The following is a 13,676-nucleotide window of genomic DNA, read 5'->3' as shown; positions in this document are numbered from 1 at the left end:
TTGACTATATGTTCATGGCTCCATAACATATTACATAATGTATCAACTATTCAAGCCCTAAATATCATAATGTAAATCACCCTAAAAATCATCTAAACAACATATACACCATAAAAAAAGCCAAACGTTCTTCACTAAAAAAAGCTAAACATATTGTGGTATACGGCTATAAAAAAGGCAAAATATCATCACTAACAAAATATAACCCACCATAACATAATGAAAACAAAACGAAGCACATGTCTACTATGGTTAGTATGCGGCTATAATAGGCTGCTGGAGGTGGATAATATCAACCAAAAATCATCAAAAATAACAAAGAAACTTACCCATGTTTGATCGGCGGTGGTATGGTGGCTGCTGGACTGTTCACTGTTGTCGCTGTTGATGTTCTGATCGCTGGCGTGCAAGGACGATAAAGAGAGCAGGATAGAATATGTAAGGGTTTTGGGCTTGTTTATTTTCTTTTAGTTTGAAATATTGTTGATTTGTTGGGTTTGTTTATTGGGCTAAGACTTAGTAGTGAGCTAGTTAAATGTATTGAGTATTTGAGTTTAGTTATTTAGGTATTAAAAGTTATATAATGTAGGTAGTATTTTTTATAAAATAAGAGTTTACTAAAGAATATTTTTAAAATATAAGTTGATAACACTTTTTAGCTAAGAGATGCGGAAGGAAATTTCCATGGGGTGCGGACGAAAAATTCCAAGGGGTGCGGACGGGATTTTCGACGGAACTTAACACTAAAATTTTTTTTTTCCCGAGGGTGCGCCCGCCCAACTTAGGCGTAGCTTAGGTCCGCCCCTACCCCCGCCACATTATACGGACACCCTACTAGTACTAATTATAGAATTATCAATGATAAATTTTCATTCCAAACAATTAACCCAAACCAACTTCAAACAAATTTATTTATCCACATGTGGATTTGACAAGTGTAAAGCATCAACCAAATAATGCACACAATTAAATTTATAAAACTAGTAGTAGACCCCAATGAAACATCTCATAGAACTCATCGTTACCACACACGTGTAAACCCCTAATCCCCACTCGTGTGAAAACCGGTTCGACCCTGGTCCAGCCTACTGCTCACATTGGTTCACCTAATCTTCAACGGCCTAGCGGATCATAGCTGGCTCAAACCGCATAAGAATTATCGAACATAAAAACCCAAAAACCAGTGACGATCTTCTCTATGTTACCCCTCTCTCTCCTCATTTCTTTCCAATAAATCTCTTAAAATTAGCGTCTTTCTTTGTCCTAAGGGGGCGATAACAGAACCCCTTCTCCCAAAAGTGATAAAGTTCGGATCTTTATAGTCTTTGAGATTGAAATCTGCAGGTATTTATCTGGGTTCACTTGATTGTTATAATATTTTGTGTTCTGATGTGTTTTTGGAGTCTTGATTGGGGAATGATTGGTGGGTTTTTTGTTGATTAGGCAATCTTGGTTAAAGTTAAGCTGATTTTACTATTTTAGCTTGATTTGGGTATTTGTACTGTTTGATTTGTCGAAAGTGAACATAGCTTGTAATTCAGGTTCTTAGAAGTTAGTGTTGTGTGGATAATCAGATAATCAGGAGCTCAAATTTGTGTGTTATATATTTCTAAATATAGTGCCATGATGTTAGTATATTAGGTGTTTTTTTGTTGATTTGTTTGTTGGCAGGAAAATGTTATTCTTATTGATTGAGATATTTCTAAAAATGTTTGGCTATTATATGCAAACACTATGATTATTGGTATAGATCTTTTGTTCATGTTTTTTTGATTGATATTTCTGGGGTTTTTTTTTTTTTTTTTGTGTATTTTTATAGCTCAATAGGATGATATTATTAGTATGAAATGAATAAGATTTGAGTTTCGTGTCTTGTATGCGATGTTTATTCGACAGTGAGATGTAGTTGGTTTTTCTGGTAAAATTAAATTTGAGATTTGGTGGGAGTTCAACTAGAATGCTGACTTTTGCTAATATATATATATATATATCCAAAGTTTTCTTCATCTTGATGTCTTTTTCTTCAATTTTCAATAGTTTCTTTTACTTTTTTTCTGGTCAATTAGGGCGAGAATTTGAAGTTATTCTTTACGGGTTCAAAGATGGCTTCGGTATCACAATCTCCCGTTAATTTTTCTGGGAGTTTGTCCTCTGCAACGTCGGCTTCTGATCTTCTACGAAGCTCTATTAACGGTGTTAATGGTGTACCTCTACAAACATTAGGCAAAGGGCATGTGGGCCCGAGGCGAAAGGGTTTAAATATAGTTGCAAAAGTAAGGAAAGTAAAGAAACACGAATACCCGTGGCCCCAGGATCCGGATCCCAATGTGAAGGGTGGAGTTCTTAGTCATCTTTCCCCTTTTAAGCCTTTGAAGGAAAAACCGAAGCCTGTTACATTAGAATTCGAGAAACCGCTTATGGATTTACAGAAGAAAATCATTGATGTAAAATTCTCAACTTTTTTTTTACTTTTTAATATGCTTGCTTTGTAGGTATGCGTGTAAGATGTTTAGAAAAAACTTTTTTTTTATATGTTTTCAGGTGCAAAAGATGGCTAATGAAACGGGTCTGGATTTCAGTGATCAAATCATCTCTCTAGAGAACAAATATCAGCAGGTAGGCCTGTAAACGAACCGAATGTTCATGAACTGTTCGTGAACTTGTTCGGTGGGAAGTTTGTTAATGTTCGTTTATTTAATAAATGAATGAACATGAACACAATTTTTTGTTCATTCAACAAAACGAACAAACATGAACACACGTTTTGTTCGTTCATTTATGTTCTTGAAGGTCCGTTTATGTTCGTTCATTTATGTTCATTTTTGTTCGTTTATGTACATTTGTTTATGTTCGTTTCAATTTAACTACATAAGTAATTATATTTTTAACTGTTTTTTATTGTTGCTTCTTGTTAGATTTTAGTGTTTTGGATGAACATATTCGGCTTCTAATTATCTGATTATATGATCAGTTTTGGATTATAAGTTTAATACTAGCTGCAATAGAATAGGGTAAAATAAAATAACTTAGTTACCCTTTTTTATGTAATTGTTTTTTTTTTTAATTATCATGTTAATCTATCATTTCTTTTAATTGTTATGTAATTTTTTTGCAGGCTCTTAAAGATCTCTATACACATTTGACTCCAATACAACGAGTCAATATTGCACGACACCCGAACAGACCAACTTTTCTTGATCATGTATTCAACATTACTGATAAGGCAAGTTTTTTCTTTTGTAATTTATGCAATTAAAGTTTACAAATTTTGATAAAATATTAAATGCCCTTTTTGAAATATTGAAATTTACAGTTTGTTGAGCTTCATGGTGACCGGGCGGGCTATGATGATCCAGCTGTAGTGACGGGAATTGGAACAATAGATGGCAGGCGATTTATGTTTATGGGTCATCAAAAGGGTAGAAATACCAAAGAGAATATTCAACGGAACTTTGGAATGCCTACACCACATGGGTAAGATTGTGGGTTGTTTGGATCTATGCTTTAAAACCGATTATTTAATAATTACGACTTCAAGTTTAGGAAATATTAAAAGTATTTATTTACCCTTCTTGTTTACGGTTTACCCCCAGTTTCATTTGTTTTGGTAAAGTGAGATTATGACTGATTAGTGGTCTAAACAATTAGTTTCATATGTGTTGCGGCAAAACTAATTACGTAAGGAAATTTACCTCTCTTTTTTACTCACATTTTCATTGTTAGACTTTAATGATATTAAAAAAAGAGTAAAGTTTGTCCACTTTTGCGACTTTCGTCTAAAGGTTTCTTTTTCGCATCTGGATCCAAAAGGTTTGAAATCTTGTCATTTTCATCCAACTCGTTAACTCCATCCATTTTTCTCAGTTAAATGAGGGACATTTCCGTCTTTTTAGCCATTTTTATTAAAATAAAAAACACTATAACAAATAAAGATCCACCTCTGTTGACTTTCTCCCCAGCCAAACCCTTCAATCATCACAAAAATGTCTAAAAAACGAAAATACCCTTGACATAACGTTAAAGACTGGATGGAGTTGACGAGTCGGATGATAATGGCAATATTTAAACCTTTTGGATCCAGATGCGGAAAAACAAACCTTTGGACAAAAGTCGCAAAAGTAGTCAAACTCAGGGATGAAAATGACATTTTACTCTAAAAAATCATACATTAAATTCTTATATTTTAACTTGAATTTTTATGTGATGGTTCCTTACATAATGAAAAGTTGGCAATAACTCAAATTATTATCCATACACTCACTATCTCGTGCATCACTTTTTGCAACAATTAATTCTATGTTGTCAAAGACGCAAGGCGTAGGCGAGGCGCATCGGCCTCGCCCGGAGCCTAGGCGCAAGGCGCAAAAAAACGTGGGCTTTTTTAAGAAAAGCGCACATAGAGAAAAAAAAATATAAAAAAATATGTTATGCTTTGAAAATAAATAAGATTTCACATATAAAATTAAAAAACTAATATATATGTCATTTAAGATCATGATCATGTAGCTAATAGTTAGTAGCAAAAACTAATATATATGCCATTTAAGATCATGAGTTTCTGATCTGGAATTTGGTTGAACTCGTGCGGGCACGAATGCAGCTCCGAAAACTCGGGCCCGCGTGAGGCGGTTTTTGCACACTCGGTTTCATTTTTTTCTTTTTTTCAGTTTTCCTGCTTATCCACTGCACCTCAGCATCGTTTTTGCGCCTAGGCGCGCGCCTTTTTGCGCCTCAGCAGCGTTTTTTTCAAAAAAAGCCCAATTTTGCGCCTAGGCTACCACCAGGCGCTATAGGTGCGCTTCGCTGCGCCCGGGCGCCTAGGCGCGCGCTTTTTGCGCTTTTGACAACATAGAATTAATTATCTAAATATGATTATTAAGTATCACATAATCAGTTTCAAAATGGCACACACATCCAACGATCATAAATATTGGTTTATAGTCCTTTTGCTATCTAACATTCAAACTTTAATATTTATACAATGTTTCATACAGGTACCGTAAGGCTCTAAGAATGATGTACTACGCAGACCACCATGGATTCCCTATTGTCACATTTATCGACACTCCAGGCGCGTTTGCTGACCTTAAATCAGAAGAATTAGGTCAAGTACGTAATGATTTATTATTATTACTATTACTATGTTATCATCACTAAAAAGCTTAATTAAGTGGTTATATTATTTGTATGCAGGGTGAAGCGATTGCCCACAATTTAAGGACTATGTTCGGTCTGAAAGTACCGATTGTTTCAATTGTGATGGGTGAAGGTGGCTCTGGTGGTGCTTTAGCCATTGGTTGTGCTAATAAATTGCTAATGCTTGAAAATGCTGTCTTTTATGTTGCCAGGTGACTATAAAATTTCTCTCATTTTTATAAAAATCTAGGTTCGCTCATGCCATAATAATCTTTTGAAGTCTTTTATAATTTCTTTTTGTTTTCAAATATATTGTAAATTGACCAAGTAATTGTAGAATAAATTTGTTTATGGTAGAGACCTTTTTGCACCCCAAAAGTTAATCGGTCCACCTATTTTAACACAAAAGACCAAAAACGTGCGGAGTAATTTCATATATAACCTTGTTAAATATTATAAAATCGGTTACTTATAACTGCTTGTTTCACTGAATAAATGAAGTAAACACTATACGCTTACTGTTGTTTTTTTTATTCTCGAGTAAAGTACACGAATGGCCCCTGTGGTTTACCAAAGTTTTGGATTTGGTCCCTAGCTTTCCAAAATTACATGGATGGTCCCTGTGGTTTGCACTTTGTAATGCATTTAATCCAGCCCAACAAATCTAAAGGTTTTAGATTTTTAGTTGGTCCAAGTTAGGGACTATAAATGTGTTACAAAGTGCAAACCAAAGGCACCATCCATGTACTTTTGGAAAAAGCTGAGGACTAAATGTGTTACAAAGTTCAAACCACAAGGACCATCTGTGTACTTTTGGAAAGCTAGGGACCAAATTCAAAATTTTGGTATACTATAGGGACCATCCGTGTACTTTATTCTTAAGTGCACCAGTTAAATTTTGTTCTTTTTTACGTGGAAGTTTTGATTGATTTATTATATTAATTTTTTTTTCGTGGTATAGCCCAGAAGCATGTGCAGCAATTCTGTGGAAGACTGCCAAGGCCTCCCCAAAGGTGGTGAAACCGTTCTATTTTGTATTTATATGTTTTTAAAATACCGTTTAATGCTTAAAGTTTATATAACCTTTTTTTCATTTATAGGCGGCTGAGAAGCTCAAAATAACAGCTAATGAGCTTTGCAAGCTACAAATTGCTGATGGCATCATCCCGGTACGATTTTTTCCGTTATCTTATTTGACTTGGCCATTTAAACAAAAAAAGGATCCATAAATCAAGAACTACGAGAAAATAAAGTTTCTTGAAATTCATAAATTTGAAAATTAATTCCATGTTATGCATCTTCCTCAAAATCTTTTTTTTTTCTCAAAATATTTTACCGTTTGAGTTGAGGAGAATTTGAAATATTTTAATTTATTTTTTAACATAAAAATGTATTTTATTTAAAATAAAAGTATAAATGGTTCGGTTTGGTTAACTGTATATTGATAATTTCAGGAACCGCTTGGTGGTGCACATGCAGATCCACACTGGACATCGGAACAAATTAAAAAAGCCATTCTTGAATCAATGGATGTGAGTATGTGAAAATTTCGACCTGGTTACTTGAAAACAGGTCGATTTGGATTTTGGATTATGCGTCTAATGCGCAAAATTTAAAAAGTTGACTTAAAAGGAAACGGGTCAAATAATTCCAAAATCAACCAAAGTGTATTGTTAACGCATAAGACATTTCAAATCGTTTTATTCCAAAATTATCTTATTATTATTATCGTAATAATATAAGTATAAATATTGTTATCTTATTGTGATAATATAAACATTGTTATCATATTTGACCCACTAGTTATTTACGAAAGTACCGGACAAAAATTGTTTTGGGTCTAGCTTTATTCGTGCTTACATTATATCCGTGTGTATAGGAGCTCCAAACAATGGGGACCGAAGAATTATTAAGACATAGGATGCTGAAATTCCGCAAGATTGGTGGGTTTCAAGAAGGTTTGCCCGTTGAACCTGAAAAGAAAGTCAACATGAAAAGAAAAGAAGAACCGAGACCCGGGCTTATTTCAGACAAAGTGTTGCAGGGTGAAGTAAATAAATTAAAAGAGCAAATTATGAAAGCAAAAGAATCATCTTCTATCGATATGGATCAAAACGGGCTGATCGAAAAACTTCAACGAGAGATTAATTATGAATTTTCTGAAGCAGCTAAAGCGTTGGGGATCGAAGAAAAGTTAAGTCAAATGCGCGAGGAGTTTGCAAAAGTGGAGAACGGACAGTTGACTTCCGGTCAAATCGAGAATCTTGAACGTTTAAAGAATGAGTTTAACGAGAAATTAGAAACCGCTCCTAACTATGGAAGGCTGAAGTATAAGCTAAGCTTGTTAAAGGAAATAACGGAGGCGAAAGTCTTTGCTGAAAATTACAAAAAGACCCTTCCGTTGAAGGCTAAAGTCAACGAGAAGTTCAAAGAGGTTTTGGAAAAGTCAACCCTGAAGCAGAAAATCGAGAATTTGAAAGCTGAAGTTGAAAAATCCGATGTGTCTTCAATTGAAGAATTCGATCAAGATCTTAAAGAGAAAGTTCTAGAAGTTCGGGAAGAAGTTGAATCCGAGTTCATTAACGCGCTTGAATCGTCGGGCGTTCACGTAACTTCAAAGATCGGTCAAAGTTCGATGTCGTTGGTCAAGGCTAAAGTCGATGAACTTAATGCCGAAATTAATCAGATAATTCAAGATGTTATTGAATCTACACCGGATTTGAAGAGCAAAATTGAGATGCTGAAACTTGAGGTAGTAAAAGACAAAAATACCCCTAGTAAGGAATCAAAGGAAAAGATTGAGGCTTTGCAGCAGCAAATTAAGGAGGGTGTTGCTGATGTCATGAGTTCTGCAGCGATTAAAGAAAAATATGAACAATTACAGGCCGAGCTTGCGGAACTTTCGGGTGGTTCTGATGGAAGTTTGATCAAGGAACCCAGTTATGCATGATGTAAGTTTAATATTTCTCATACCCTTTTTGAATTTGAAGTTGACTTTGACTTTAGATGTCAAACCTGTTCCTGTTAATTTAAAATTTAAATTTGTTGGTGTATTTTTCATCGAATTAATATGGAAAAATTGTGATTATTTAATAAATGTTTTAAGACCAGAGTATATGTTGTCTTAGATTTTCTTTGAAACCAATGATTCATGTACCCAAACAAGTCAAAAGTCAACCCATTTGACCTCAAAAGTCAAAGGGTGCCTCTTTCATGTTACAAATAACCAATCAAGTATTTATTTTGGCAGTTAATAAAACCCGACGAGGCTGCACTGAGTTCTGGAACGTGGATTAACGAGCTTTAATTTGAATTATCTCAACCATCAGCGGGGTCAAGTTAACGTATATTATATTTGCTGAAGATCTGTGGGGAAAGACCTGGCTGCTTTGAAAGTGTGTTGTTTGAGTTAAGTTTTTTGTTATTTTTATCAACTTCTTCTACATGAATTTAATTAATATTGTGGTTTAGTTTCCCAATTGGTAGATCACAACAGACAATTCTATGAGACAACAAACAATACCATGTTATGTAAATTCTGCTGATTACCAGGGAATGCCAATAATTTTCTTTCTTGTATTCTGTTGAATATTTGTTGCACGAGGTGTTTGGATGTGCGTTTTGAAAATGCTTTGGTGTTTTCTTTTTTAAGATTTTGTGGTAGCAGGTTGGCTTTTTCACCGTTTAGGGGTGTTGATTATTTCGCGTATTACAAGTTGGATAACGAGTATTACATTAAAATATATAAAAAAAAAACAACACTACTGATGCTAGTTTTAACAAAATTTGTTTATAAATAGATTTTGACAATTTTGTCAAATTTTGTTTAAAAATACAATTACAAGAGGGACAAACACATTATATGGGTCAGAACTTGAGAGAGCGTTGTTAGGCCGGTGGGTATGGCATGGCGCCACCCCGCCACTTCAACATTGATAGCGTCCCTGGGGCGTCACCAGCCACACCGCACAAATTAAAGGGAGGCGCCATGAAGGTCTCGCCAACACGGTTAACGAGATGAATATGATCGATGAAGGATTGGTTGGGGGGGGGGGGGGGTTATAACTTAAAGGAGGGCTTTAAACCACATCCTGCAAGTTAAAGGAAGGGGGTACTAAAGCCCCCTGTGTGACGTGACGTTGACGTGACGCTGAGATGGCGTGATAAAGCCCCTAGGGGCTTTATACCACACACTCCAGCCTTAATGCATAATGTCGAATACCCTACCTTCGAATGACGTCAGTTGGGTCTTCGCTGACGTAGAGAGCTCCTGTCCTTGTTGGCTACAAAATAATAAACCGTTAGCCTCGCCACGGAGGACCCCGGGAGGGGGATCCGTGACCAAGCTCCGGCGTGAGAGTAAGTAAACTTGCCGGATAAGGAAGAGGAACGTTTCCGATGAAGGTATTCAACGGAGAGTTCCTATCTTGGTGTGAATCTAATAAGCGTGTTATGTGCAGTAAATACAAGGAATCTTGGTCAATTAATGAGGAAGTAAATGAGAGTATTTAATGAGAGTAATGGCCGGAGATGTTCATACCTGCCCTGCCTTATCCTTGTTTCTTCTTATATAATGGCATGCTCTTATCCCTTAGAAATGTCCCTCATGTTATCTAACGGTAACTATGATGCTTTGGGAAGGTCAGACACGTGTCTGACCCCCAACGGCTGCGATTCCTTTCTCCATTAATGCATAGCCGGATCAGTACTATGATGGTGACCGGATGCCTCTCTTATCAGGCATTTAATGAACCTGTTGCCTCTTAGCTGTTTTCCCGCCCATATGAAGAAGAAACCTTGGTAAGCAAGGGTAGTTCACCCAGTGGGCTTTTGGGTGATTGGGCTCCCCAAAGGGAAAGGCCCAAAACGGGTAAAGTGGGCTTCCACTGGCCCGTCGTCAAGTCATCTTTAGTCCCTGGTTCTGAGACCCGAGGCTCATGATCCGGGGCTGAATCACAACTGCTTAGGAGAGATGGTTTCTCTTTGGGTGGGCCCACTTCTGATCAGTTAATATTTGCAGTTTTTAGGAATCATTGCGTCGCCGAATCTCCTGTGGCGGGAGTTAACTCCCTCATTGCACGTGCCCGTTTTTAAATTTTGAGAGGACTGCTTGACAGTTACTTGTACGTCAGCAGTTATCTCTTTAAATACCCCCTTTAACTCTCCTCCGGTTTCTCATCCAAACCTTTCAATTTTCTTTCTTTCTCTGCAACTATTCTCCCTTTCATCATTTTTCTCAACCATGAGCCGCGGTGGCCGGTCATCAATAAGGTCTGTCCTAACGATGAAGGATCTGAAAACCTTTGTCGAAGCATACAATATTCCAGATCAGTTTTCCCCCTCTTTACCCGGTCCCAACGAATCGGCAGAATGCACGCCGGACAGAATACCCATCTATACCCTTGCCTTTTCTTCCTGTGGGGTCCGATACCCCCTTTCTGCCTTCAAGATTTCCCTACTCCGTCACTTTGGCGTGCATTTTTCACAGATTCACCCTTTGGGGTTTATGAGGGTAGTTCACTTTGAGTTGTCCTGTGCTGCGATCTCGGGGGAACCCTCTGTTCCGCTGTTCTGCATGTTTTACCGGCTGATTTCCGACGGTGATTGGTTTACATTTGCTAAACGTCAAAACAACGTCCCGAGGCCCTGTTATAACTTTATGCCCACTTTGACCTACCCAAAAGATTGGAAGTGCAGGTTCATATTTGTGTCTGCGGCCATGTTACCGGAGTCCCCTGTTCCCAAAGATCTTGATACTGCCATTGAGGATGTGGTCCCTACCCTTTCTGCGAGTGAGACTGTCCAGTGGAAAAGGATGTGTGATAATCCGACAAGGGCTTTTACCTTTTCAGAGGGGATGCTTGCTATGGGTGGTTTGAGTCCTTCCTACCCAGTTCGTCCAAGAGCCTTCTTTGGCAAGAAAGGTACTTTTTGTTCTATGTTTGTTTCTTATTGTCATTTTCTTTTTTCCTTCAAGCTTTTGGGGTCCCGTAGTCATCTTTGGTGTCTTGTGTAGAGATAACTTTGTGGCGGCTTCTTCAAGGTGATTCTAAGGACGTGAAGTATGTGTTTGATAACGAGATCGATCCCCGGCTAAATGCAGAGGCACAGGCTGTGGGGGAATCCGCTCAGGTAGGGGGCTCTGCTGCCAGGGGTGGATCCGAGGAGGAGCTTTCTGGTGGGGAGGAAAACTCTCCCGACCTTCCTCCTGTTCATCCCTCCGGCCCAAGCGACGACGAAGAGGTGGAGATACAGCTGGTTCGTAAAAGAAAATCTGTCAGCCCCCATCCGGCTCCTGCGCCCCGCAACATTCGCCAGAGACTCCGGAGTGCAAGTGGTCAAAAGCTTCCCCCCCCCCCTTCCAAGGCTGCCTCTGACCTTCCTCCTGCTGGAGTCAAGGGTTCCTTGTCCAAGCATTTGAAGTCTTCAAGCTTAGTGAGTGCTCCGTTATTGGTAAGTGGTCCCTTTTCTTTTTCTTCCCATCCCTGTTATTTCTGACTTGCTCTTTTCTCTCAAGGGAGCTCCCGGGAACCTATAGAAATTCCAACTGGTCCTTCTCCTTCCCGAATACGGGACAAAACCTCTGAGGTGGGGGTAGCCCGTTTTTCCTCGGCCTATGAGCTTTCTCCCTTGCATGCTACTGGGACCAGCAAACCCTCTTTTCAGGAAGGCCTTGCCCATCGATCCCCCCTTGCCCCTTTATTTGCTGATGCTCTCCCCGGAACTTATGTTCCTAAATGGAAGGTGACCAGCTCTTCCGTGATTGGGACTCCTGAGGCTGCCCGGGACTTTCTAAGTCATGTTGTCCCTCCTTCGCATAAGTTTGTTAATTCTGCCCTGAGGGATGATCTTTTTGAAGATCAGTATAGCATGTCCTTGTGTGAGAGCTTCTTTAGGGGTGTCGGGATGCTGCAAAGGATTGATGATCTGAGGAAAGCAAATGAGGGGCTCAAGGCTGAACTTAAAGCTTCCCAATCGGTTGCTGCCGGACTTAGGGGCCAGGTGGTTGCTTCTGAGAGGAGGTTACAGGAGGAGAAGGTGCGTAACATTCTCCCCTTCCCCCCTCTTTTTTTTTTATTATATGTATTCATGTTGCCATGTTCACTGGTTCTCTGTTTAGGGAGCTGGGGCTATACTTGAGAGGAAGGAGCGGGCTTGGGAGCAGGAGATGTCATCCTTGATTGCGGAGAAAGAGAAGCTTGTTGCCGAACTGAAGCATGTGAAGGAGGTTGGCTCCGTATCCCAGGAGCAGCTTAACATGATGTATGCAGACTATGGGATAACTTCAGATGATAACCAACGGTTGGCTGGGGAGAAGCACTGGTTGATCACTGAAGGTTTTGGAGCCTTCCTGACCGCTGTTGCTCAATCGGAAGACTTTAAGAACGGTTTGGAGGAGATTTACAGGGCCTATAGGGATGTTGGCTATCAAGCGGGGTTGAAGGATGGCTATGCTTACTCTGCCCAGGGCCTGGGCAGGAAAGAGACTCCCCTTTATAACTCCAAGGCAAAGAAGAAGTTGTCTAAACTGAACGAGGAGTTTGGTCGTAAGACCCCAGCTGTCCTTGCCAAGATTCTTGAACATCCCATGATCTCAATTGCTGAATTAAGGCCTTGTTCTCCTCCGTTGGTCCCTCGTCTCCACCATCTCTTTCTGGGGGTGATCCCCAGTAAATTCTGAACATTTGACAAATTTCGATATGGTTGTAATAACTCTAACTTACCGTAGGATGTTCGTATGCTTGACTTTATTTTGGATGGTCCTTCGTGTTGGGGACCATGTTGATCGCTAATCGTATGGTTTATGTTTATGTATAGCTCCTCTTTGGCTTGGTTGCCTGCTTTTTGTCTTGTTTGTTTTATTTTGCAGGGGCTTATATCGGAAGCTAGCTTGGCGGCTCTCTGGAGGTTTTCAAGCTGCTTTGGTGAAGAGTTATGCTTTTACTTTGTCTTGCCGTGTCTGTAATAATCTTTTTGGCTTTTTGCCCCAGTTACTGAGGCTTCTTTTTGTACGTATGATTTGTATTAAATAAAGCAGGCTCCCCTTCGTAGTTGTCGGTATACGAATGCCTGTGCACTATATGTTTGTTGTTGTTTGCTTTGTTAAACTGTGATTGTCTGTTCGAGGCCAATCGGTGGACAAGCCTATAATGTGATATTATGTTTTTTGACTTGCTTTTGTCCGTTTTTTAGGTTAGCTAGACCTTTATTAGCCCCACGGCCGGGCTTTGGGCATGTTTTGAATGCCTCATACACGTGTGTTTGCTTGTTCTAGTTATAGATTTAAAGGATGTTTATAGGCACGTCTGCCCAGGTATGATTATCCGCAGTTTTCAAAATGGGACATTTCTGTCCGTCCTTTCATTAAACCTTCGGGGGACTTATACTTCCCTTCATAGATTGTTTACAAAAGGTTTACTTTTTGGGGGAAAGTCCCCATACATATGGTTTCCCTACAACAAAAGTGGCCCTTGGCCGTTTTTTCCTGGGGGCTTGCCCCTTACATGTAATATTTCCTGAGCTGCATCAGGTTCCAGGTC

General features: G+C 39.0%; 1 protein-coding gene across 1 annotated transcript; it reads left to right on the top strand.

The window, feature by feature from the left end:
- The first annotated feature begins 1,017 nt into the window (after positions 1–1,017).
- LOC110884458 (acetyl-coenzyme A carboxylase carboxyl transferase subunit alpha, chloroplastic) lies at positions 1,018–8,764 on the top strand. The gene is made up of 12 exons (XM_022132166.2): positions 1,018–1,344; positions 2,067–2,444; positions 2,542–2,616; positions 3,116–3,223; positions 3,314–3,474; positions 4,995–5,109; positions 5,194–5,348; positions 6,098–6,149; positions 6,237–6,305; positions 6,591–6,668; positions 7,016–8,087; positions 8,387–8,764. Exons 2-11 carry the CDS (start codon positions 2,103–2,105, stop codon positions 8,084–8,086), a joined length of 2,226 nt encoding a protein of 741 aa, XP_021987858.1. The 5' UTR covers positions 1,018–1,344; positions 2,067–2,102; the 3' UTR covers position 8,087; positions 8,387–8,764.
- The last annotated feature ends 4,912 nt before the right edge of the window (positions 8,765–13,676 follow it).

This window comes from Helianthus annuus, chromosome 10 (genome assembly GCF_002127325.2).
Source record: "Helianthus annuus cultivar XRQ/B chromosome 10, HanXRQr2.0-SUNRISE, whole genome shotgun sequence".
Classification (NCBI taxonomy): Eukaryota; Viridiplantae; Streptophyta; class Magnoliopsida; order Asterales; family Asteraceae; genus Helianthus; species Helianthus annuus.
This window is presented reverse-complemented; position numbering and strand designations above follow the sequence as displayed.